The 25,198-nt window shown below is 52.2% G+C and overlaps 1 protein-coding gene across 11 annotated transcripts in view; it reads right to left on the bottom strand.

The window, feature by feature from the left end:
- The window catches only part of Myo9b (myosin IXB), a 69,425-nt gene that overhangs the window by 28,833 nt on the left and 15,394 nt on the right, over positions 1 to 25,198 (bottom strand). For all 11 annotated transcript variants that reach the window (XM_048342516.1, XM_048342515.1, XM_048342512.1 and 8 more), the window contains exons 2-6: positions 22,056 to 22,978; positions 3,803 to 3,897; positions 1,132 to 1,194; positions 719 to 818; positions 380 to 480 (exon numbers count right to left, since the gene is read on the bottom strand). In XM_048342516.1, the coding sequence (XP_048198473.1) occupies positions 380 to 480; positions 719 to 818; positions 1,132 to 1,194; positions 3,803 to 3,897; positions 22,056 to 22,910 (1,214 nt within the window). In that variant the 5' untranslated portion in view covers positions 22,911 to 22,978. The remainder of the gene's footprint in view (positions 1 to 379; positions 481 to 718; positions 819 to 1,131; positions 1,195 to 3,802; positions 3,898 to 22,055; positions 22,979 to 25,198) is intronic.

Consider the following 25,198-nt stretch of genomic DNA (forward strand, 5'->3'; position numbering starts at 1 on the left):
CAGAGGGAAACCACCATGCCTGGCTTACTGGTTGAGATGAGTCTCACATTTGTGCCTAGAACTAGACTCGAATGAGGAGCCTCCCAATCATTTCTGCTGGGATTAGAGGTGTGAGTCACTGTGCCTGGCCTGTATTCTTTGTCCTGAGATAGTGTTTCATGTAGCCCAAATTGGATGGAACTCCCAATCCTCCCCTGTGCTGGGCTTACAGACATGTGCCGCCATGCCCAGCTTCATATGAGTTTTGGCTAGATATGCACGTGTGCTCTGTGCCACTTGGCTGTCCTTGGGAGGCCCTGATCTGCTTTCTCCCAGGGTGGGGCAGAGCTCTGGGAGTAACCGGTGAGGCCAGGGCTGCCCCTGCAGGCCGCTCACTTACTGCTTCTTGGTGGCAGGGAGGAATCCCACCATCTCCATGGCCTGCTTGAGTCTTTCAAAGTCATGCTTCAGGTCTTCTCCGTCCTCGATCTTCAAGTTATGCTGGAAAAAACACAAGTGTCCTGTTCAGGGTGTTCCTGGACCGGTGAGGGCGGGGGTGAGGGCGGTGAGCAAGGGTGCTGGCCAGAGCCACGGGACTGGGACTGGCACTTGCCGTGAATAGGCTCCTTTATGCCGCCTCCTCGAGCCATTTTGGGAAGGCCTCCGACCTCCGCACGGCTGGTAAACAGCCAAGTGGGAACAGAGGTGGCATTTGTGGCCCGGGCTGGCAGCTGTTTACCTGGTTGAGGTAGAAATAATCTTCAGGCTGTTTGAGCTGAAATTCCTGGCGCTCTTCCTCACTGACTCCAAGTAACAAATAATAGAACACGTGGTAGTTCCTGCGAGTCCAAGGAGGAGGAAAGGGAAATGTCAGTTGTGGAAGGAAAGCAAAGAGATGTGTTCATCCATTGCCATGCACAGATTTGCAGAGCTGTCCCAGGCTCAGCCACATTTTATATGGGCAGTGAAACCTCTGGAGAGGTGCAAGGCTGGAGGACAATGGAGGAGGCTGGTGGCACCGATGGGCCTTGGAGATCAGCCACACTTCCTCCAAAGCTGCCTGGGTCACAGGACATTTGCTTCTCCCCTTTGGCAGGGACAAAGGCAGAGCTGGGGCTGAGCTCAAAGACAACTTGAGAATTAACCCCCTACCTCTCATCCTTCTCCTGGGAGACCAGGCGGGACTTTTCAAGCAGGTATTTTTCCACGACAGCCCTGTCATCAAGAGGAGAAAGGAGGGAGAAATGGTGTATCCAAATATTGTCTTCACATTCTTTTTGTCCCTCTTTCCTCCCTCCTGCATGCTGTGATAGAACCCAGGGATGTGTAGAACCACAAAACCACCTTTTTGGAATGTTCTAGAGGCATGTCCATCTGTCAGGACAGATCTGGTGGGGGCAATGTTGGTCAGCATCTTTATTTCCCTCCATCACGGTGGGTGTATAAACTAGAATTCTTCATAAAGCAGACCATGTCAGGGGCCTGGCCAGGGCTGTGACCCACCAGTTGTCCTTCCTCGCCCTCAGTTCTGTGGTTTTCGTTACCTGTGGGTCACCAAGGTCTGCCAGCAAATGGAAAATTCCAGAAATAAAGAACTGCTATGTTGTGCACTGCACAGCACAGGCCCAGTGGTGGACGCGTGTCCACACTGGGTGTTCCCGTGCTCCCACCACTTGTGAAGCAGTGTGCTCATGAGATCAGCCCTGTGCCAGTGCCTGTGCTGCAGACCTAGGCCTTTGTTTTTATCAGTGCTCACGTGGCGGGGACAGTCACAGCCTCCTAGGGGACCAGAAACCCAATCAACCTGATGTCAGAATTCAGCAACTCAGAAGACTAAGCTGGAAAGTGCTTCGGAGGAGCTGGCCATAGAAGCTGCTTAGAATTTACATCTTGACTGTTAAAAGCTTGGTCAGGATCTGGCAGCACCACATATACAGAAGAAGCCAGAAGTGGAGCTGTGGCTCAAGTGGCAGAGTGCTAGCCTTGAGCACAATAAGCCAGGGACAGTGCTCAGGCTCTGAGTTCAAGCCCCAGGACTGGCAAAAAAAAAAAAAAAAGAAAGAAAAAGAAAAGAATCTGGAGGTGAGGCTCAGCAGTAGAGTACCTGCCTGGTGAGTACAGGACCCTGAGTTTTAAACCTCAGGACTGCTAAACACAAAACCAAACTCCCCACAAACTTGGTCCATAGCTGTCACTCTGCAGAGGTGCAGGTCCCTGTCAGAGGTCCTCAGACCACTGGGGGAGGGGCCTTGTGGGAGGTCCTCAGGCCACTGGGGGAGGGGCCTCCAAGGGGCCTGGGAAGAAGGGAAGTTCCCCTGTGGCTTGCCACCTACTCTAGCCACGATGTACTGTCCTGTCACAGGCCCAAGATTCTGGGGCCTGTTTATCAGGTCCTGAAACCTGAGCTACCTCTGTCCAGGACCTCATTACAGCAGGGGAAAGCTGACGGGTCACAGTAAGAATGTATGAGAAAACCACAGTACACCTTGGTTCAGCATGGTCTGGTTTCAGCCATTCCCTGGGTGGTAGAAAGTCTCTTCCAATGATGGGGGTAGGGGTGCTCTGTTTGGAACAAGGGGTCATTGCAGATGTAGTACAAGATTGATCATTCTCAAAGACCTGGGTGTGCCTGAGTTCATCCACAACCCCCTTGTAAAAAATGACAAGGGGAATGAGGCAGACATGGTCAGGGAAAGACAGAGGCAGGGACTGGAAGCCTGGGGCCATCAGAGGCTGGAAGACAGTGGGAGGAGGGAAGGCAGGTCCTTCTATACCTGGAAAGCACACCCTGGCCCTCCAGCACTTCCAGAAAACCAACACTCCCAGAAAACCAGGTTCTTCTGTCTTTTTCCTTTATGTGGCCCTGAGGATAGAACTCAGGGCTGGATAGGAGCTAGGCAAGTGCTATACCACTGGGACTCAAACCAGCCCCAATTCCTGTGTTGGAGTCACTGCTGTAGCATCTGGCCTAAGGCTCACAGAGCCACTGACACAGGCACAGAGGAGGATGGCTCCAGCTCCTTCCGTGGAACCATAGAAGCAGTACACATCCTTCCCAGTAGGATGCTGCAGGCCACTTGCTGCAGATCAAAGTCCTGGCATGGCACTTTGTGCCTGCCACCTTAGCTACTTGGGAGGTGGTGATGGAAATGATAGTGATTTGAGGACAGCCTGGGGAACAAGAGTTCATGACCCCCCCTTTTTTTTTTGGTGCCGGTACTAGGATTTGAACTCCTTATTTAGCTCAAGGTTGGTGTGCTGCCACATGAGCCACAGTTCCACTTCCAGCTCTTTGTCAGTTCATTGGATAAGAATCTCATAAAATTTTCTGACCAGGTCGGCATCGGAACTAAGATCCTCAGATCTTAGTCTCCTGAAGAGCTAGGACAGGTGTGCTTCCTTCACCAATGGCTGGCACACATCTGTCAAGCCCGTCACATGGAAGAGTGAAAGTGGGCAGAAATGTTGGCTCAGGTACACACCTGAGCCAAGTGAGAAGAAACACCCTTCAAAAATACCTAGTGAAAAACAGAGCTGGAGGTGTGGCTCAGCAAGGCCCCAAGTTCAAACTCCAGTGTAGACAAAAAGCCAAAATCAACACAAACAACAACAGAAAACATCTGGCCCTGGTAAACACCACTGCATCAGAGCCAGCCGTGACCTTCCGACAGGAACCACAGCACCCACCACAACTCACACCTGTCCCAAGTCTGATACCTCAGTCACGGGAGGAGGGAGGCGCTAGCCTGTGTGTTCACTGCCCAGAGGTTCCTGCCCAAGCTGCTGCCCAGTGACAGCATGTGGGGGTGGGGGAAGGTCTTACCCTCTCACAATGCCGCTCTCTAGGTAGTTGACTTGGATGAATTTCCCAAACCTGCTGGAGTTGTTGTTGTGGGCTGTCTTGGCGTTCCCAAAGGCCTGTGCAGAGAACAGAGGCAGGGATCAGACCCACAGTCCCTGTGGGTCCAGCTTTCCTGTACCCAGAGCCCCAACCAAGAGCTGGGCAGCAGAGGCTAGGGTGGGGTGAGTGTGGAATGGTGACACTCAGGTGCTCAGGTATGAAGTATCTAGTGTCTAAAAGGTAGTTGTGCAGGTAGGAGAGGCCCTGGTTATGAGATGGGAGAAAACTATCTCCAAAAGCCAGTCACAATCCTTTATCTATAGGAGATCAGCTCAGAGACACACCTCGACACCAGCATGGCAGCTGCTCAGTCCCTTCTACAGGTGATGGAAACAGGTTATGCTATATGGTTTAAGAAGTCATTAAAAAAAAAGAAAACAAAAACAAAAACAGGTGGCATTGGTGGCTCATGCCTTTAACCCAAGCTACTAAGGAGACTGAGATCTGAGGATCATGGTTCAAAGCCAGCCCAGGCAGGAAAGTCTGTGAGACTCTTTTATCTCCAATTAACTACCATAAAACCAGAAGTGGTGCTGTGGCTCAAGTGGTAGAGTGCTAGTCTTGAGCTGAAGAGTTCAAGGACAGTGCCCAGGCCCAGAATTCTAGCCCCACAACTGACAAAAACAAAACAAAACAATAGAACAAAGACAGCCATGTGCTTGCTGGTGGCTCACACCTGTAATCTTAGTTACTGATGAAGCTGCAACCTGCAAGATTGGCCTTCAAAGTCATCCCATGCAGTAAAGTCCATGAGACTCTTAACTCCAATTAACCATCAGAAAACTGGAATTGGCACTGTGGCTCAAAGTGGTAGAGTGCTAGCCTTGAGTAAAAAGAGTTCAGGGACAGTGCCCAGGCCCCTGAGTTCAAGCCCCATGACTGGCAAAAAAAAAAAAAAAAAAAAAAAAAAATGGTTAGGGGATGAGGGGTATTAGTGGAGGGGCCAGGCAAATAAGGAGAAATATGGCTGGGGTAGATAATTGGGGAAGGTATAGCATAGAGGGGCAAGACTGAATGAAATACATGGTAGGAAGGTGGGGAAACTTCACAGGGAAGTCCCCAGTAACTAATGCATACTAATAAAAAGAAAGAAATGTTGACATCTTTCTCCCAAGTCATCTCAAAATCTTTTTTTTTTTTTTTTTTAAATTTTAGTGCCAATCCTAGGGCTCAAACACAGTTCCTTGAGCTTTCATTTAGCTCTATTGCTAAAAGTGAGTGCTCAACCACTGGATCACTGATACACTTCTGGTTTTTTTTCAGTGGTTCATTGTAATGCAATCCTCAACTCTGAGCCTTGCAAGCAGCTAGAATTACAGGTGGGAAGTACCAGTGTCTGGCTCACATCTCCAGTTCTTGATTGATGGGAGCTGTAGACATGGAAGCACAGATACAGTGAGGCAGAATGTTCCATCCTTCCTTGGATACAGAAGACCGCAGCCTTATGGAGTGTGCTGTTCTTGTGGAACATACCAGCCAAGATTGGTTTTTACACTTGCAAAGGGCTATGAACAATGAAAGGATAAAAGCAATCTGAAGAAAAATACCAATTCCTGGAGCATGAAGGCCTGATCCCCATGTCACAGTCACAGCTGGGGTGAAGAAAAGGTCCCTGGGGTCCCCAGACTGGCCTATGTGCCTGCACATTACTCCCCTGAGCTACACAGGGCAGTGAGGATCGTGGCTGTCACATGAAGCGCAAATGCCATCCAAGGGCGCAAGACACAGGCACAAGGTCAGGGGACTTAGCACCTGCACATGCTGAGGGAAGGACGGCTGTCCACACAAGCCAGGAGCATGCAGCTGTCCAATCACTGCTGTAAATGTCTCACCTATGTATGGTCCAGAGGTCTCCTCAAACCTCCATGGTGAGGCAGTAAAGGGACCCGTCAGGACCCTTAAGGAGTGAGGGTGGTTCTTTGCCCTTGATGAGAGTCCCACACATGCTGTGTAATTCTTTGGCAAAGAGCTCTGTCTTGCTGGGCATAGTGGCAGTGCCTGTAATCCCAGCTACTGGAGAAGTAGAGATGGGATGACTACTGTCCGAGACAGGACCTTATGTGATAGGTAAACTAAAGCAAAAGGCCTGGAGGCGTGGCTCTGGTGGTAGAGCGCCTGCCCTGAGTTCAAAGCCCAACACTGCAGAAGGGGAAGGAAGATAAGCTTTGAAATCCCTTTTGTCCTGAAGCTCAGCCCTGGAACTGAAGCCCAAGCCATCTCCAGGCTTAGCTACCTCATTTCCTTGGGATCAGGAGAACCCGTGGGCCATGGAACTAAAGCAGGACACGGCCTGGGGCCAGAACCATGTGCAGCTTTGTACCCAGGCTCAGGGCTGGACACCGTTTGCGTAACTCCCTACAGACAGCTGGGGCTGCCTGGCCTGGGGAGTCTCCATGCCGGGGCTTCAGCAGCAGGTTCTGAGCCTGCCTGCTGCAGAGGTAGGGAACCAGAAACAGGTATTGTACCCCATAGGGCCTCAGCATCCTCCCAGGCCCCTGCCCTTGTTCTGCGATTACCAGATCACCAGGCGCAGGCCACGCTGCTCCCGCTGACCTCACACGTCTGGTATGCGTCTCAGCACATTGACACTTCTCCAGGCCAGCTAAAAATATCCAGTTATACATCCCGGGAGGAAGCGCTGGCCTGAGGCCAGGGGTCTGCTGTGAGGCTGCTGGCCTTGGCTCTGCTGGCTGGGGACACTCAGGCCCCAAGTGCCCAAAAGGCTGGGGTGCAGGGCAGGCAGGGTGGTGATTTGAGGCAATTTGGCACAGAGGCTGGGGAGAGCACATGCTAACATCACTGCCCCAGAACACCCCTCAGCCAGGGTAAAGGGTCTTCACACTCATGGGAACACCGCTTCTTTTCTTATATAAAAACCACGTTGCAGACAGGCACGGTGACTCATGCCGGCAAACCCATGCATTTGGGAGGCAGAAATTAGGGGATCAAGAGTCAAGGCCAATCTTGGACATATACATTGGAGAAACTCCCTCTAAATCAATGGCTGGGGACAGAGGCACATGTCTGTCACCCCAGCAATGCAGGGAAGCACAAATAGGATCACAGTCAACTGGCCTGGGCATATATAAAAATAAGCAATATAAAAAGGAGGAGTGGGGGCTGGGATGTAGCTCAGTGGCAAAGCGCTTGCCTAGCAAGTGCAACGTCCTGGGTTCGATCCCCAGTACCAAAAAAGAAAACACAAAAAAATACAGTTAAAAAAAAAACCCAACCAAAAAAGGAGGAGTGGCTCTTGAGGGAAGTCCCTGAGTTCAAACCTCAGTACTACCAAAAGTATTTAAAGCATAGAAGGGTGGTTATTAATATATGTTATACACTTCGGGAAAAAGTATGAACTGGTGAGATTTGTCAATCTCACTTCTACATGGCTATCCAAAGGGAGTGAAATCAGCACGTGAAAGAGCCACATGCACCCTGGGTGTGCACTGTCACAGGCACTTCTCACAGAGGCTCCAGAGGGAAACAACCTAGAGCCTGCCAATGCACATACAGAGAAAAATAATGTGGCACACACCCTCAACAGAATACTACTCAGCCACAAAAAATGAATGAAAGCCTGCCTCTCATGATGACATGGATAAGGTGACATCAGCCAGACACAGAAAAGACACACACACAGTACCTCACTCACCTATGAAAGCAAAACCAGGTAAACTCACAAAAGCTAAGATTCCAAACTTGGCTTCCAGACCAGTGGGGGCTTGGGGGGAATGCCAGTCAAAGGGCACAGATGGTGATTACACAAGTGGACCAAGTTCAAGGGATTACTGTACAAGGCAAGGTGGTGCCCGCCTGTAATCTCAGCACTGGGGAGCTGAAGGAGGAGGATTGTGAGTTCAAGGCCAGTCTAGACTCCATAAGGAGACCTTGTCTAGGGAAAGTAAGGGGAATAAAAAGTAATGACATGGAGCTGAGTTACATGTCACAGAGCTGTGAATCTTGAGCATGACATAGGACAGATTTAAGTGTTCAAATTCACATATGCCCGGTGGGTGAGCAATGCACTGAATGTATATGGGAGGCAGCCTGTCTAGAACGTGGATTTTAAAATTCGTGCCACAAACACCTTTACCCTGCAGGGGTGCTGGGGGGCAATGGGGATAGAGCCAGGGCCTCCGGTGCATGCCAGGCACATAGCCACCTGGAGCTACACATAGCTAGACAGGATTCAGCCCATTAACGAATCATTTAAGCTAGGAGCTGGTGGCTCATGTCTATAATCCTACCTACTCAGGAGGCTGAGATCTGAGGATCACAGTTCAAAGCCAGCCTGGGCAAGAAGGTCCATGGGGCTTTTATCTCCAATAAACTGTCAAGAAACTGGAAGTAAACCTATGGCTCAAGTGGTAGAGCACTAACCATGGGCAATAAAGGTCAGCGACAGCACCAAGGCCCCGAGCTCAAGTCCCAGAACTACCATGAAAGGAAATAAAATCATCTAATAATTATTTGGGGGAGGCTAGAGGTGGCCTCAGGCCAGCCAGTCCATTTCCAGGCTTCATGTGTCCCTGGAGAAAAGTGGCCAGGACCCAAGGAGGATTCCACACAGAAAGTAGGACTTGGCTTTCGGATTTCAGGGCCTAAAAACCTCCACAACACAGGGCTGGGGATATGGCCTAGTGGCAAAAGTGCTTGCCTCGCATACATGAAGCCCTGGGTTCGATTCCCCAGCACCACATATATAGAAAATGGCCAGAAGTGGCGCTGTGGCTCAAGTGGCAGAGTGCTAGCCTTGAGCAAAAAGAAGCCTGGGACAGGGCTCAAGCCTTGAGTCCCAAGCCCCAGGACTGGCAAACACACAAACACACACACACACACACACACACACCCCAATAGTACCCTTCCTGGTTGGTCCCAGGCAGGTGAGCCTCACAAGGTGAACGAGGGTCAACCACCTAGCCAGGCCAGGGACTCTTCCACCAATGACGATCATCCCAGAGTGACCTGCAGCTGTCAGAGAGGAACATTCTAGAAACTTCTAGTGGCTTCCTCTAGGTCACTTTATATGGCTGAGGGTGGTGTTGTCCTTTATTTTTCTGAACTTATGCCCACAGGGATATCAGTTCCCAAGTGCCTTCTAGGTGCTTTTGCTTGTGCACTCTCATTTGTACATGCAGCCTCCTTCACTCATTTGCCAAAATGATTTAGAATGTCTTTTTATGTTGGAGACTGTCCCACTGGACTTCCCAGGTTGTCCCCGAACTCAAGTGATTCTCTCTCCACCTTCCAGGTGGCTGGGACTAGAGGAGTATTACTATCACACCTGGGCACTGGTGGGCTCTATGGCTGCCCTGGCCTTTGTGAGGCAGACCGTGTGGCTGGGACAGAGGGGACAAGCGTGGGGGCCTCCTGAGGCCAGCTCCCCCTGCCCTGGGCTCAGGGCCATCTGCAAGGGAGCCTGGCCTAGGGCTGACAGTTCTCGGGGCCCAGCAGGGATGTAGAGACTCAGGAAGCAGGGCAAGACGGCTCCATGGGGTCCCACATGGAAGGAGACCAAGGTAGAAGGACAGTGCAGTGCAGGGGACAGTGCAGGGGGCAGCTGAAAGGTAGGCAGGGTAAGACAGGGCCCACTTGGGCCTCCTGCTGTTGTAGGTAGCTGCTGCAGGCCTGCGGCTACAGGGTCAGGAAGTGGAGTCATCCTAAGCACTTGGCTCCGTTTTGTGGAGGAGGAAGTGGAGGCTCCCCAGGGCCTGGCTCACACCCAGCTTCCGCTGGGCTCTGGGCTCGGTTCTCTTCCGGTTGCCCAACACCCTTGGGGCTCCCCACTGGCGCTCAGAGGTCGCTGTCTACAAAGATGGGTGTCAGGGGTGTGCACAGGGCCTATGACAACAGACACAAGGCACCCTACCACAGTGCTCTCCCCACAACCACAAGGGGCCCCAACTATCAGCCAGAAGCAACACAGGGACAAGAACTGCCTAACAATGGATGAGTCTTCTGCAAGCCCCATGGTTCAGCCCCAATTACTGTGGTTTCTCCGCTTTCCTATAACAATCCTGGAAAGTCAGGGCCTGGGTGCTGTCCCTTCACTCAAGGCTGGCACTCAACCACTTGAGCCACAATTCCGATTCTGGCTTTTTGCTGGTTTACTGGAGGTAAGTGTCTCATGGACTTTTTTGCCTGGACTGGCTTTGAACTGTGATCCTCAGATCTCAGCATCCTGAGCAGTTAGGGTTACGGGCATGAGCCACTGGTGTCTGGCCAAATTATTGTATTTTGTGTAGGGAACTGGGATTTAAACCCAGGGCCCTCCTACGCTGCACATAGGTTCTCTAGAATGTATTCATCCCATGTAACTGAAACTTTCAGCTCTGTGACCAACATCTCCCCATTTCCTGCCCCCTCTACCCCTGGCATGGGCTTGACTAATTTAGATTCCTCCCAGGGGTGAGATCATGCAGTATTTATGTTTCTGTGTCTGGCGGCCTGTACGTCGTGTAATGCCTTCCAGGCTCATCCACACAGCAGCAGCAAGTGGCAGCATTCCATCTTTTTCCCCTTCTTCCAAGTGCAGCGGATTAAATCCAGGACAGCAACAAATCCCTTCCCCCTTTGGAGATGGAAGGCTAGAGAAGTAGACCAAACTGCCCTTCAACTCACAATCCTCCTTCCAAGTGCTGGGATTACAGGTGTGTGCTACTACACCCAGCTAGAATATCCTTCTTTTTAAAGGCTAGATGATATTCCACTGCATAATTTATTTCCCTCCTTCCCTTCCTTCCTCCTCTCATGCTTTGTTCCCTGTCATAGTTCCCTCTCTCCCCCACTTCTTTCCTAGAGATGGAAGCAGGGCCCTGCGTGCTAGGAGTGCTTCACCCCCCCATCCCCTCCCCCCTGCCCTTTTGGAGATGAGGTCATGCTCTGTAGCTCAGGGAGGACGCAGAACTGTCAATTCTCCTGTCTCAGCACCCTGATGATTTCAGGTGCTGGGACTTGAGATGCTTTAATTCCTAGGAGAGGAGCCAGGCACAGTGGCACATGCTTGTAATCCCGGCACTCAGGAGTCTTCTGGTCCAGGCCAACCTGGGCTCCACAGTGAACCCAACTCAAAACACAAAGCAAGAAATCATCTCTGTGTGACTTAAGATGTGTGATGCTGCATGTAGCTGTTGCGCTGTGTTGTTCAGCAAACGAGAAGAGTATGTGCACATGTGCAATGTGGAAACAAACACACTGGTGGAATGGGGGTGTCAACCCTCAGGGGAGGGCAACTGTAGACTTTTGGGCAGGATGTTTGGTGAGGGGGACATCTGTGCACTGGGAGAGCATTCAGTACCCTCCCTGGCCTCTAGCCCCCCACAAGACACCAACAACAACCACAGCCTCCCTCCCACTCACACTCCTGCAGCATCTCCCTCAAAGTGGGCCAACACCCCTCCATGCAAGGCCTGGCCCTGGCCAGGAGTGCAGACAGCAGCTCAGGGCTGGGGCCACCAGCTAGTCAGAGGCAGAGTGGACAGTGTCCTGCTTAGCCCAAAGGCAAGCCATCTCTGGGGGCTCAAGGGTCCTAGGGTCACAGCCAGTAGCGGCTGAGGTATCACAAGCAATTGTCTGGGGGACAGCTCCAAGGTCCTGGGCCTAAGCACACCATGTGAACCATCACCACTAGCAATGTGTAATAAAATAATAATAAAAATAAGATCAGCCACCAGACCTGTGACTGACAGAGGCTTGGCCGTGCTCCCAACCCAAACAGCAAGCAGGTGAATAGATGAGCACTCAGGGCTGAAAACCCCAGAATGTTTACAAAGGACAGGGTCATCCCAGATCGTTTTAATCCTGGCCTTCTCCACTTTCCATGGAAGCTTTTCTGTTGCTCTTGTTTTTTAGACAGGATCTCACTAGGTAGCCTGGGCTGGCCCCCAAACCTCCATGCTCGTGCCCCAGTCTTCCAAGAGCTGTGATGACAGGCATATGCCCACTGCGCCCTGCCCAAGGAGACCTTTTAGGGTACTTAAAATATACCCCATCATTTCAATCTTCTCTTAGATGTGGTATCCCCAAAAATATAGCTTCTACTTTTGTCTAAAATGGCCATGGATCATTCCAGAGTGGTAGCAGGCTAGAAAGGCAGCGACTGTCCTTTCCCTCTGGCTGGTCAATGTTACCCTGACCTTCCCTGTTCTCTGTCACTTGCCTAGTCCCTGGGGCCAGCCACACCCCACAGACATCTCTTGACTTGGCTGGCCACCTGCCTGTCACCCTGACCTCTGAGCTTCCCTCCTATTCCCAGTCCACAGTTCTTTCTGCTCAGGCTGGTGTTGCTGGCGTGGCCTTCCTTAGCCCCAAGGTCCTCACACTGACACTCCAGAGGCAGTCAGTTTCCACCTGTGGCGCTGGACACCCACTTCTGGTCTGGCCTCGTCAGACTGCATGTGCCAGCGATGGGGCACATTGGGGAGGCTCTTGGGAGCTGGCAGGACAGCATGCCAACGTCTCACCACGGCAAGTGGGCCCGGCTGCCCCCATCCTCCCATGTGTCCCTGGCAGACGGGATGAAGGCAAGCTGCAGACCCAGGAGGCAGCTGGAAGCCTCGTGGGGCTCGGGCCCCACGCACCCACTGCCACCCTCCCCTTAGTACAGACACAGGCACGACAAATCTCTCCCAGCAGCCCACAGGGTTCCTGCAGTGGGAGAGCCAGCTTTGCCCAAGCCTCCGGGATGCCTACCCTGAGTCCTGTCCTGAGCTCTGGGAGATGGCATCACGCACAGATGTTTCTCTACACGGTACAATTGAACCTGCTGATTTTGAAAAGGACCTGACTTGGAGCCAGATCCTCCCATTTCAGCCTCCTCAGTTGCTGGGATGACAGAGTGAGCCACCTGCACCCATTTTTATTTTAGTTTTACTAACAGGGCACAGTGTCTGTAGGAACTGGGCATGTCGTCCACACTGCCCCAGCACCATAGGGTAGAGACACACGCAATGTCAACATCCTTACACTGCCTGTTTGGGGAGTAATGGACCCCCAAAGGCTTTTGTGTGAAAGGCTTGGTCCCCAGGGAAGTAGCACCCTGAGGTGTCTGGCTCATGAGAACTTTGATGTCATCTATGGATAGATTCAGAGTGAATGGGTGACTGGGAGACAGTGGATATGGACGTCGGGCCAGGTAGACTTTTCCCTATCTCTATCCTTCTTAGCCTCACCCTCCTGTAGCCATGATGTTCCAAACGGTAAACGGAATAAACATTCCCTTCCTTTCAGCTTTTTTGAGATAGCCCTGGTGCTATCTCAGCTTTTGCGCTCAAGGCTGGCACTCTACCACTTCAAAGAGTTCCATTTCTGGTTTTCTGGTAGTTCCTTGGAGGTAAACGTCTCATAGACTTTCCTGACCTGGACTGGCTTTGAAACGTGATCCTCAGATCTCTCCTAAGTAGCTAAGAACCTTTCTGCTTTTATCTCACACATTTTGTCACAGCAATGGAACACTAAATGATGCCACCAACAAGGAAAAACACATGTCTGCCCATACTCAGTGTCTACAGGGAACAATTTTGTGGGGGGGGGGGAGGGGGGTGCACAGGGCATGGAAAGCAGGCATCACACAGGTGAGGCAAATGCTCTACCACTGCCACAAGATTTTTTTTTTTTTTTTGTCAGTCGTGGGGCTTGAACTGTGGGCCTGGGCACTGTCCCTGAGCTTTTCAGCTCAAGGCTAGAGCTCTACCACTTAAGCCACAACGCCACTTCCGCTCTACCACTTGAGCCAATGTGCCACTTCCTGTTTTCTGGTGATTAACTGGAGATAAAAGTCTCAAAGACTTTCCTGCCTGGGCTGGCTTTGAACTTCAATCCTCAGATCTGTCTTCTATGTAGCCAGGATTACAAGCGTGAGCCACTGGGGCCCAGCTCTCAAATATTCTTGATCCTCAGTGGACAGAATTCATGGATATGGCATGCATGGGCACAGAGGGCTGACTCTAACAGAGGCAGCAACCTTCCTTGCCAAAGGCCGTACAGTCTGGGTTTGGGGAGCTGCTAGTCATGCCCTGTTTTGTCACCATAGTCAGTTCTACCAGGGAGGGAGAAGGTGGCTTGAGGCATTATGTAATGGTGAGGGTGTGGCCATGCACCAATAAAACTTTATTTGTAGAAATAGATGCTGGCAGATGTAACCTATGGGCTATGGTCTACCACCCCCTGGTACAGACAAAAAGAAATGAAACCTAAGTTGACAGATGGTAAAGATACACAGGGCAGGAATGGTGAGTGGCAATGAGGGTGTCAGGATTTCTGATAGAGGAGGCACCCGTTCCCTACAGTGGCTCCAGCTTTCTCTGCCTGAGGAGCACAAAGGAGAGACAGATTACTCAACTTCCAGTGTGGGTTCAAATGTCACATAGGGGTGTGTGTGTGTGTCAGGAAACTGGTGGTGCACTCTGAAATCCTAGCTACTTAGGAGGCTGAAATGAAGAGGATCACAGTTCAAGGCCAGCCAAAGCAGAGACCCCATTTCAATTTAGAGATATGTGTGTGGTATCATACATGCCTGTCATGCCAACTGCATGAGAGGCTGAGATTGGAGGATCAAGGTTCCAGGCCAGCCCTGGGAGAAAATGTTACCAGAAGCCATTTCAAGAGCAAGATCTGGGAAGCCTAAAAGTGGATTGTGGTCCACATGCACTCCTGGGCAGGAAGGGAGGGTCTGTCTCAGAAATAAGCAGTGTAAAAAACAAGCTGGAAGTATGGGCACAGCTTATTTCAAGTGCCTGCCTACAGTATGAGACGCAAAGCTCAAATCCCAGTACTGCAAAAAAAAAGTCACCTAAGGGCAGGAATGGAGGACACTCCACATGCAGGAAGCCAATGGTGACCCGGCCACAACACGCTGAGGTAATAAGCCTTTGATTACAGTAGGCCTCTGACCCAAGGGGTACACACCAGGCACCCTGGGACATGCGTGATGCAGACGAAACCAAACCCCTCATATCTCCACCATGCAAATGCACACTGAGATCACACACACACACACACACACACACACACACACACACACACACACACACACCCTAAAACATGCCACACCAAACCATGGGACCATGTGAGATTTCACCATGCTCCTCAAAACTGCTCGAAATCTAAAACTTGTAAACTGTTTACTTCTGGGATTTTTCCATTTAATATTTTTGAACTGTTGGTTAACCACAGGTAATAAGCCACAGAAATCAAAACCATGGGTGAGGGGGACTTGCTGTACATTTGTCCTCAATAAAACCGGCAGGGACAGAGTGTCACTTTTCTGCACTGGACATCCTGACATTTTCAGCATCAAACTTAAAATACACTCTAGGGCTGAGTGTGGCTCGGTGGCAGAATGCTTTCCTGGCATGCAGGAGGCCCTTCATTCCACCCTAGCACCATGCCAAATGACAACCAGGGGGGTACTTACTGGTAATGCATGCCTATATCCTTGAGAACTGAAATGTGAGGCTAGCTGGAACCAAAAGTTTAGGAGACCCCATTTCAACCAACAGCTAGGCATTGGTGGTATGTGCCTAACATCCCAGCTTTGCGGGAAGCAGCTCTTGCTGCTCTGGGAAAAAGCAAGACTCAAAATAAACACAGCAATGGGGAGGGAAGGTGGCTTAGTGGTAGAGTGCTTGCCTAGCATGCATGAAACCCAAGGTTCGATTCCTCAGTACCACATAAACGGAAAAAGCCAGAAGTGGCACTGTGGCTTAAGTGGTAGAATGCTAGTCTTGAGCAAAAGAAGCTCAAAGACAGTGCATAGGCCCTGAGTTCAAGTCACAAGACTGGCACAAGAAAAGAAGAAAAACCACAGCCAAAAGGGAGAGTGTAATTTGGAGGCAGAGCACCTGCCTAGCAAGCATGAGGACCTGGGTTCAATTCTCAGTACTGCCAGAACAATAGCAACTCCAGTGGCATGCATGACACGGAAATGCCAAAATATCCTGATAGTCACAACAGGCCTAGAGGCCAGGCACCTGGTGGCTCATGCCTGTCTGTAACCCTAGCATCCTCAGAAGGATGAGATCTGAGGACTGAGGTTCAAAGCCAGCTAGGGCAGGAAAGTCCTTGCGACTATTATCTCCAATAAACTACCAGAAAACCAGTAGTGCTGTGGCTCAAGTAGTCGAGCTCTAGCCTTGAATGAAAAAGCACAAGGACAGTGCCCAGGCCCCAAGTTCAGACAAAAAGACTGAGTGCCAATGGCTCTCATCTATAATCTTAGCAACTTAGGGAGCTGAGATTTGAGGATCATGATTCAAAGCCAGCCCAGGCAGGAACGGCTGTGTAATTCTTATCTACAATTAACCATCAAAAAGCCAGAAGTGGAGCTGTGGTCAAGTGGTAGAGTACCACCTTTGAGCAAAAAACTCAGGGATAATGCCTAAGCATTGAGTCCTAGGTCAGTAATAGCATTCCTCCCCCCCCAAAAAAAGGCCATGTGGTGTGATCCACACCAGGTGAGCGAGGGGTTTGGGGAGTAACGTGGGGCACTGATTGTAAGTAAGGCCAGGGTCTCCTTTCAGGAGTGATGAAAATATTCTGGAAGCAGACAGAAGTGATGTTTGTACATTAATAATAATAATATAACATTAATAATAATTAATATTATATCAAATGATGCTGGCTAAATCCATAAAGAGGTTTATCTAGCTCACACGTTTGGGCAGTTCAAGCTCATGTTTGGTATAGGCACAGGTTCAACTCCAGTGAAGGCCTTGGGGGCTATTCATACCATGGCAAGAATGTTCGAAGGAGCACACACTAAGGGAGCAAAAGCATCACCAAATGTGAAGCCAAAGAGATGAGGTTACCACTATCTCTTACCCTGCTACCTTCCCAAATGACTTAAAAGTCCTGTGGCTAGGCCCCACCTCTTAAAGGTGCTGCCCCTCCCACATCACCAGCCAGGAGTCCAAGGTGCCAACCTGGCTTTTGGAGGACCTAAAAACTTGTGTCACCCTGGCTGAGTAGTTCTGCTTGTGTGCCTCAGTTTCCTCATGTCAGGCCAGGGTGACCAGTCTACTCACGCTCATGAGGACGATCGATGGTGTATGGTCCCCAACACTAGGCAGAGGTTTAGCTCACCCACATCCCACCCAACAGACTCACCTGCCAGCCCCATGGGCATGGCCAGCTGCCATGGGTGGTGGGAAAGGCATCACAGGCCAGGCTGAAAGAGACCTTGCTAAGAGGGGGGGGGGGGTCTAGGGTCCCTGGAGGCTTGGTGTTTGGGTGTCTTAAGGATGCCAGGGCTCTGGGCCCCAATGGGCACAAATTGTGGTCAGTTTCATGAGAGGAAGAAGGGAGCTGCAGGCTCCGGATCCTCCCTTGTCAGAAGCCCCTGGGCTCCTGGGGGTGCCTGGTCATGTCATGGGGCAGGGACATCTGTACTGCCACCGTCTCTTGGCCTCCTCTCATGGCATGGGCCCCTTGGGAAAGGAGCCTCACTTCCTTTTAGGAGGAAACCTGCATGGCCTGAGGATGGACAGGAAAAACAGAGGCGCCCTGCCCTGCCAAGGGAGGCAAATACAAGGCTGCCTGGTGGCCTCCAGGTCTGGGGTGGACCGGGGGCTGCTTTACAGAACCATTAGGCAGGCAGAAGGCATCACCCAGCACCCATGGAGATGGGGTGCGGATGTGCCCTCCTCCCATCCCCGGTGCATCAGCTGATGGGCCAACCTCTCTGCAGCAGTCCCTTCTCCCTTCCTGTTTTTGGGGGAGAACTGCAGAGCCAGTCTGCAACCCATGACTGCAAGGTAGGGGGCTGGGCAGCCAGTGACACTCTAACCTCAAAACATCAACTTCTCTTTTTGAGGCACTGACAATAAGTACCTACCACTGCAAGCCCTGTGGGTCCACAGCTTCACAGCCTGGGTCAGGGCAGAGGGCACTTCCATGAAGGCACACTCACAGGGTGAAGACAGGGCCCAGGTGGGGTCTGGACAGGCCCACCAAAGGCTATGTGGGGCATTTGGCCTGGGGACCCACCTACAGTGTGGAGACTTGAGATCCCTAAGGGCCTGTCAAGACCTGGCCTGGCTTTGAGGCCGCAACCATCACCCTGTATGGACACAGGGTCTTTGCAGATTCACTTAAGACAAGGATCGAAAGATGGGGTCACCCATGATCCTGGGTGACCCCTAAGCTAAGTCATGAGAACGAGGGGAAGACAGTGGCACAGACAGACAGGAGGCGACACGTGTGGGCAGAGACTGCAACTGGGCTGTGGCCACAAGCCAAGGGGTACCAGGGTAAGGCAAGAGGGGCCAGGAGGTACCCACACCTTGGTGCTCAATTTCCAGCCTCCAGAACCTTGAAAGGGAATCCTGTTGGTTTAAGCCAACCAGTTTATGGTACTTTGTTATGGTGGGCACAAGATCCTCACATGCTAATACACCTTTGGCGCTCAGTTCCCTCATCTTTAAAATGGGCACAGCTGCTGTGTGGATTCTGACAGATGATAAATGAACACTAGGAAGCCCAATGCCCGGCACACAGATGGGAGGACACACCAACTACTCAGCCCTATGCTGGGGAAATGCTCCACTTAGTTCAGAAAGCTTGGGACCTACAGGTGACACCTGTACGCTCAGCATCTGAAATGCATGGCGGCTGATGGCACTGACACCAAGCAGCAGTTCCCACATGGGGAGACGGCCCCCTGGGGACATTCTGGAAGGCACACCTGTGGAGGGAGGTGCTGCTGGTGAGAGGAGGTCAGTGGTGCCCAACACTCTTCAGAGAACAACCTGGCGCCAGGTGCCCATACCCATTAACCTAGGTTTGATTAGAAAGCACCTCACCCCTTGGCAAACAGTCACGCCAGGAGACATGATCACCATCAGGCCATGGTGCTGGCTTCAGTCCAGTCTGGAACCAATGTGGGCACTACCTCATGCAGTGCAGCACAGGCAGCTGGCTCACACAGGGTAACAACCAGTCATCAACGCGGCTGGTGTGTACATCTCTAAGGGAGCCGGCTACAGGTGCAGAGGCTGGCAGAGCTTTGCTGGCCTCAGGGCCCAGGACAGTGATGGAGGCCTCCAGGGACAAAGGTGGTTTATGCCACCAGCTGTGGGTGGATGGGCCCCTCCCCCCTCACAACACCGACAGCCTCATCTGGCCTCTGGAATCTGTGGATAGCACTTCATTTGGAAATAGGGTTGCTAAAACAAAATGCCTTCATCTAGCAAAGATTAAGAGGTTACTTAGCTCACATTAGTGGGAGCTGAAAAATCCCAGGACTGGGGTAGGGTCTCCTACCTGGTGTCTGGGGAGGGAAGTCCCAAGTGCACAAACTGAAGAGAGCCGACTGAAGAGAGGCAGCCCCTTGCCCGGGACACTGGTGGCTCTGTAGGGAAGCGGCAGCCACGACCCTCTGCTAGGCCCTCAGAGGGACAGAGGCCTTCCATGCCAGGATTCTGGATTTGCGGCCTCTAGGACCACACGGTGGCTGGGGCAGGAAGCTGGCCTGTGGGCTGTTAGGGTAGCACAGAAGTCACCCCTGCCCTGCATGGAGTTGGTGCATCCTGAGCTCCAGCCTCTAGCAATGCCCTACTAAGACATCAGGGCCAGTCATAGCACCTGGGCAGTCTCTGGTGTTCGCCACCTGGTGGACTCCAGATGGCGACCAGCCTATGTGGCAAACTCTTCAATCGGTTAATGCTCTATCAGTCACTCATTTAATTTCTAATGTCCCTGTCTGCCTGGATGTGGGGGCAGGTACATGTGCTGGTGGGGACTGTGGAGCCTTCAGTGGCTCCCAAAGACCCCATGCCAGATCACATCCCGCCTCTGTGCAGGACCCTGCAGCTCTGTGCAAGCCCTGCATGACCCAGGACCACCCATGTCTCTCCAGGCCCTTTTCTGCCTAGCCTCCGCACAACAGGCTCCCCTCAGGGCTCCTATCCTGCCTGGTAGGGCTCTCCAGGCCCTCAATTTTCCTCCTGGCACACACAGCCTGGTCTGGTTTCCTACCCAGCCTGCCTGCTCTGTACGAGGCTGAGTGGATGCCACATCTGCCCACACATCATTGGGGCCAGAGCCCATCAGACAGCTCTCCACCACACACAGCCACCCGGGCTGGCACCCAGCATATAGAAGATGTGCATGCAACATGGTAAGTCCCTATCATCTGAAGCTCAAGTCCTCAACAGATGCCTGGAACTGCAGAGACAGAGAACTCATGGCTTCTCACTGGCCTGTGATGCGACTGGCACCATGCTTGCACCATGGTGAAATGGCGACAGTGAGTGACCCAGTCAGGGCACAGACAGGACAGCGAGACAGCCACCAGGCTGACCGGACTCATCTGGGCACAATATTTACTTCTAGCAGCTGATGGCTGGGAACCTCATCCACGCACAGCAGCTGCAGATAAGGGACCGCTGTGTTGGGACAGTGTGGGTGAAAAGGTAAACTATATTGAAAAGAAAAATGTTATGCATTGCTGCCAGATTTCCTGGTGGTTTTTTATTGTTGTTGTTTTTTTTTTTTTTTTTGGCCAGTCCTGGGCCTTGGACTCAGGGCCTGAGCACTGTCCCTGGCTTCTTCCCGCTCAAGGCTAGCACTCTGCCACTTGGGCCACAGCGCCGCTTCTGGCCGTTTTCTGTATATGTGGTGCTGGGGAATCGAACCTAGGGCCTCGTGTATCCGAGGCAGGTACTCTTGCCACTAGGCTATATCCCCAGCCCTCCTGGTGGTTTTTTAAGTTTACACAAAATTGGGGCTCCAGGGGCATCCTGGCAGGGGCCTGGGCAAGGTGGGATGACACGAGGTTTCCTGAGTCCACATGGCAGCCCCCAGTGTGAAAACAGACAAGAGGCCAGGGACTAGCGCAGAGGGGTGAGGGTCCCCCAACTGCCTGCCTGCCTGGAGGAGGAGGTTTCGAGATCATAGGAAGAAACTGTGACGCGCCACACACAGTCATCTCTTGGGAGCTGTGAGGGCTCAGCTCCAGGACACCCTGAGAAAGCCAAAGCCCCACAGATCATGAGCCATATCTACCTAGACCCCACCTGCACATACCACTCCCGGCCCCAACATCACCCACGCGTAACACAGCACGCTGACAATGCCACGTGTGCTGTGTGGACACTTACATGTGGGTGTTCAGTATAAAAATGACTCGATTGAAAGGAAAAAGAAGATGCCTGCAACCCCAAACCCTGGGCTACATACAGACTCTGCACCTAACGCCAGACACCGACAGCAACCCAACGCTGAGACCCACGGAATCATCTTATCCCACAATCCCCCTGAGATTGAACTGTAGAACCAGGGCAGTCTCATGGCGGTGACTCATTTCTGCTAGCCAGGTGTCCACACCTGAGGCCTGCAGGCCCACCCTGCTGTCCCACCATGGAGAACACTGGTGTCCTTTCCCTATTTGGGCTATTCTGTAGCTTGGGGCATGGCGAGCCCTGGAGAGATGGGCTCTCCTAGGTCTAACCAGTTCTGAGAGAGGCTTCTAGAGCTTCCAGGGTGATCACCTGCTTTCCTACGCCCCCACAATGCAAGCTAATAACCCCTCCCCAAGAACCCCAGGAACCAGGATGACTGCAGACAGCCTCTGCACTCCAGAGCCAGACCGGATTGGAAGGAGTCAGCCTACACTTCTCACCCTGTGATGCCTCTTCCTGGCCAAGAAAATCATAAGAAAGGCTTCCCCGAAGTGTGTCCTGATGGATCCCTTGCACCCTGCTACTACTATGTTGGCTCCCTCCTGGGAACTGTGAGTACCAAACCACCTCCAAGGGTTGTCATCTCCACACCTGCTGGCCTGGTTAAGGACATCTACTGTGTGTGTGTGAGTGAGTTCTGGGGCTTGAACAAATGGCCTAGGTGCTATCCCTGAACTTTTGTGCTCAGGGCTAGCATTATACCACTTGACCCACAGCTCCACTTCCTGCTTGTTGGTAGTTAATTGGAGCTTTAAGTCACATGGACTTTGCTGTCCAGGCTGGCTTTGGATCACGATCCTCATGTTTCAGCTTCCTGAGCAGCTAGGATTACAGGCGTGAACCACCGGTGACCAGCTCAAGATCTAGTTTTATTAGCATTACTATTGTTTTCCCTGCTGGACAGAGACAAAACCCAGGACCTCTGCACATGCTGGTTACGCAATCACTGTACCCAAGCAGCCCTGCACCTGCCTGCCTGCTCGACTCCCTGAACTCACCTCCAACACGGGCCCTGCGCCCAGGATGGTCCTTTCCACGCCACTGGCATAGCCCTTCTGGCTGAAGGCGGTGAGGCAGTGGATGAGGAAGTTGGTGCTCTGGGTCTTGCCTGAGCCGCTCTCACCCGAGATGACGATACACTGGTTCACACGCTTGCGCAGCATGGTATGGTAGGCCACGTCAGCCAGCGCAAACACGTGTGGCTCCAGCTTGCCCAGCTGCTGGTTCTCATACATCTTCACGTACTTGGGGTTGTAGATGGGCAGGAAGCGGAAGGGGTTGACGGCCAGCAGGATGCTGCCCGCATAGGTATAGATCTTGTGCTGCAAGAAGCGACGCCGCAGGGTCTCCAGGAGGGCGCCCTCTGTCAGTTTGGGCAGATCACACAGGTCATCAAAGTCGGCCTGCGGCCGGGGCAGCAGCCCTCGCTCTACCAGCCGCCGAGCAGGGCCCACTGGGGCCCCCGGGGTCCCCGGGCCTGTGTACTGAACAGCACCATCGGGCCCACGCTCCTGCAGCAGGAAGAAGAAGCCATCCTCCCACGGGTGATCGTCCTGTGCACAGCGTGGCCATAAAAGCACTCGGTGGGCTGGGGCGTCGGTGGCGTCCAGCACCCACTCCTCTCCACCACTCGCCCGCACCTCCACCAGTGCGTACCGCCTCGAGCCGTCCAGATGCAGGCTGGCCACCACCGCCCGGATGACCTCGGATGCCGTGCTGTCCCTGCTGGCTGTCACGCGGCATGGGGTCCAGCTCCCAGGGGGCGAGGACGAGGACAGCCGCAGGTAGATGTGCAGGTGGAAGGCGCCGCCCGCACCCACCCCGCCACCCGCCTCGGCCTCGAGCACACTCATCCTGCCCACCACCGCTGCCGAGCCTCTGCATGCCTTCCAGGTCCCGTCCGGTCCAGGCGCTCCTGCAGCTGAAGGGGACAAGGGGGGACAGGGTCAGCACGAGTCAGCAGGGAAAGGGGGATACATCCAAAGATAGCAGCACACTGGGAGACTAAAGGCCCCAAAAGGGGGGACCCTTCCAGATAGGACCACTGAAAACCTCCTCCCCAGGCAAGTCCTCAGGATCAGGGTGAACCCAGGGCCTCTGCACACTAAGCAAGCTCCCCGCCATGGAGTCCTACCACTAGAGCCCCTTCCTCTGTCATTTCTAGATTTTATTTTCAGTAGTACTGTTTTTTTCTTGGCAGTGCTATGGCTTGAACTTAGGGCCTGGGCACTATCCCTGAGCCTTTCAGTGCTCAAGGCTAGCGCTCTACCACTTGAGCCACAGCGCCACTTCCAGCTTTTTCTGCTTATGTGGTGCCAAGGAATTGAACCCAGGGTCTCATGCATGTTAGGCAAGCGCTTTACCACTAAGCCACATTCCTAGCCTAGCACTGGGATTTGAACTTGAGGCCTTGTGCTTGCCAGGCAGGTGTACTACCACTTAAGCCACACCTCCAGCCCTTTTTGCGGAATTTATTTTTTTAAACAGCCTTGCTTTTTTGTCTAGGCTGGCATGAACCACATAGAAACCCTATCTGAAAATTAACTAAAGACAAATGGGCTGGGCCCCAGGGGTAGAGGGTCCGTGCTTGGCATGAGGCCCTGAGTTCAAACCCAACATTTCAAAATCAAAGAGGAAGATGTAAATGAACTGACTGGTGACATTCTTTGGATGTTGGTCTGGTTGACCACACTGATGTAGATCTCTCAGAGGTAATAAATGTGCTGATAGTGTCCCCATCTGGGCAGGGCTGCTATGGTTTGGATCTGGCTTGAGAGCATCCCCCAAGCTTCATGCAGGAGGCTTCCTGCCTGACCAAAGGAAGGGGGGACCTTTATGAAGCAGGGTCTCGTGGGAGGTGATGAAGTCACGGGGTGGGAGCATGTGCCCTGGTGAGGCCCGGTTAGTTCCTACAAGGGCAGGCAGTCAGACCTGGGCCCTCAGTCTCTGGAGCTTCTTTCCCGGACAAGTGACCCATCCTCCACAGTGTGGCTCCATGAATGATGCTATCCGCCACCCAGGACCTTGGTAGAAACTACCAGAAACAGACAGGGATGACCTGACCTCCAATCTCCAAACTCTGAGCTAAACCAAGAACTCTCATGTTTCACAAAAGCCTTAGCCTGTGAAGGCTGCAGGGCAAAGAAAACACAGATGCAACCTCAGGCTGAAGGCTGCAGAGAATGCCAGGTCCTGGCAGACAGCAGAAAGGGGCATTCAGACCCCACCCACTTCAAGCCAGTAGACCCCCCCTTCTCCTCTCCTAAGAACACTGGGGATGTGGGTTGTTTTGTGCCAGTACTAGGGCTTGGACTCAGGACCTGGACATTTTCCCTATGCTTTTTCACTCAATCACTGGAGCCACAGCTCCACTTCCAGCTCTTCACTGGTTAACTGGAGATGAGAGTAACACGGACTTGTCTTCCCCTGTTGGCTTCAAACCAGGGATTTTAAGTGAAAGCTATCAGTGCCTGGTATAAACTGCCTGTTTTGTAGTAAAAAGTTTAGCTGGAGGGCTGGGAATATGGCCTAGTGGCAAGAGTGCTTGCCTCGTATACATGAAGCCCTAGGTTCCATTCCTCAGCACCACATATATAGAAAAGGCCAGAAGTGGAGCTGTGGCTCAAGTTGGCATAGTGCTAGCCTTGAACAAAAAGAAGCCAGGGACAGTGCTCAGGCCCTGAGTTTAAGCCCCAGGGCTGGCAAAAGAAAAAATATGTATATATATGTACATTTATATATACATTTATACATACATATACACATATATACACATATACATACATATATATATATTTTTTTTTAACTGGAAGGCAGCCCAGCCCATGCACTTCCAAGTCGTCTGCGGCTGCTCTGCTTCAGCGCAAGTACAATGGTCACAGGAGAGATGCTAAGGCCTAAAAAGCTTAAGATATTTACTATGCAGTCATTTCTAGAAAAGGTTCACTGCCCTAGGACCTAGCAGGAACAGGAGTCAGCACCACAGGCCTGGGAGCCTCTGTCTCTGGGAAGAGAGGCTGGAAACTGAGGCCAGGGCGGCTATCCACACAGAGGACAGGTGGTAGCAAAGGTAAGGAAGGGGACACTGGAAACATTTTCCCCACTTAGTAAGCCACTACCGTCGACATCTCGCTTAACAGAC

Source organism: Perognathus longimembris, chromosome 3, assembly GCF_023159225.1.
Source record: "Perognathus longimembris pacificus isolate PPM17 chromosome 3, ASM2315922v1, whole genome shotgun sequence".
NCBI classification, from domain to species: domain Eukaryota; kingdom Metazoa; phylum Chordata; class Mammalia; order Rodentia; family Heteromyidae; genus Perognathus; species Perognathus longimembris.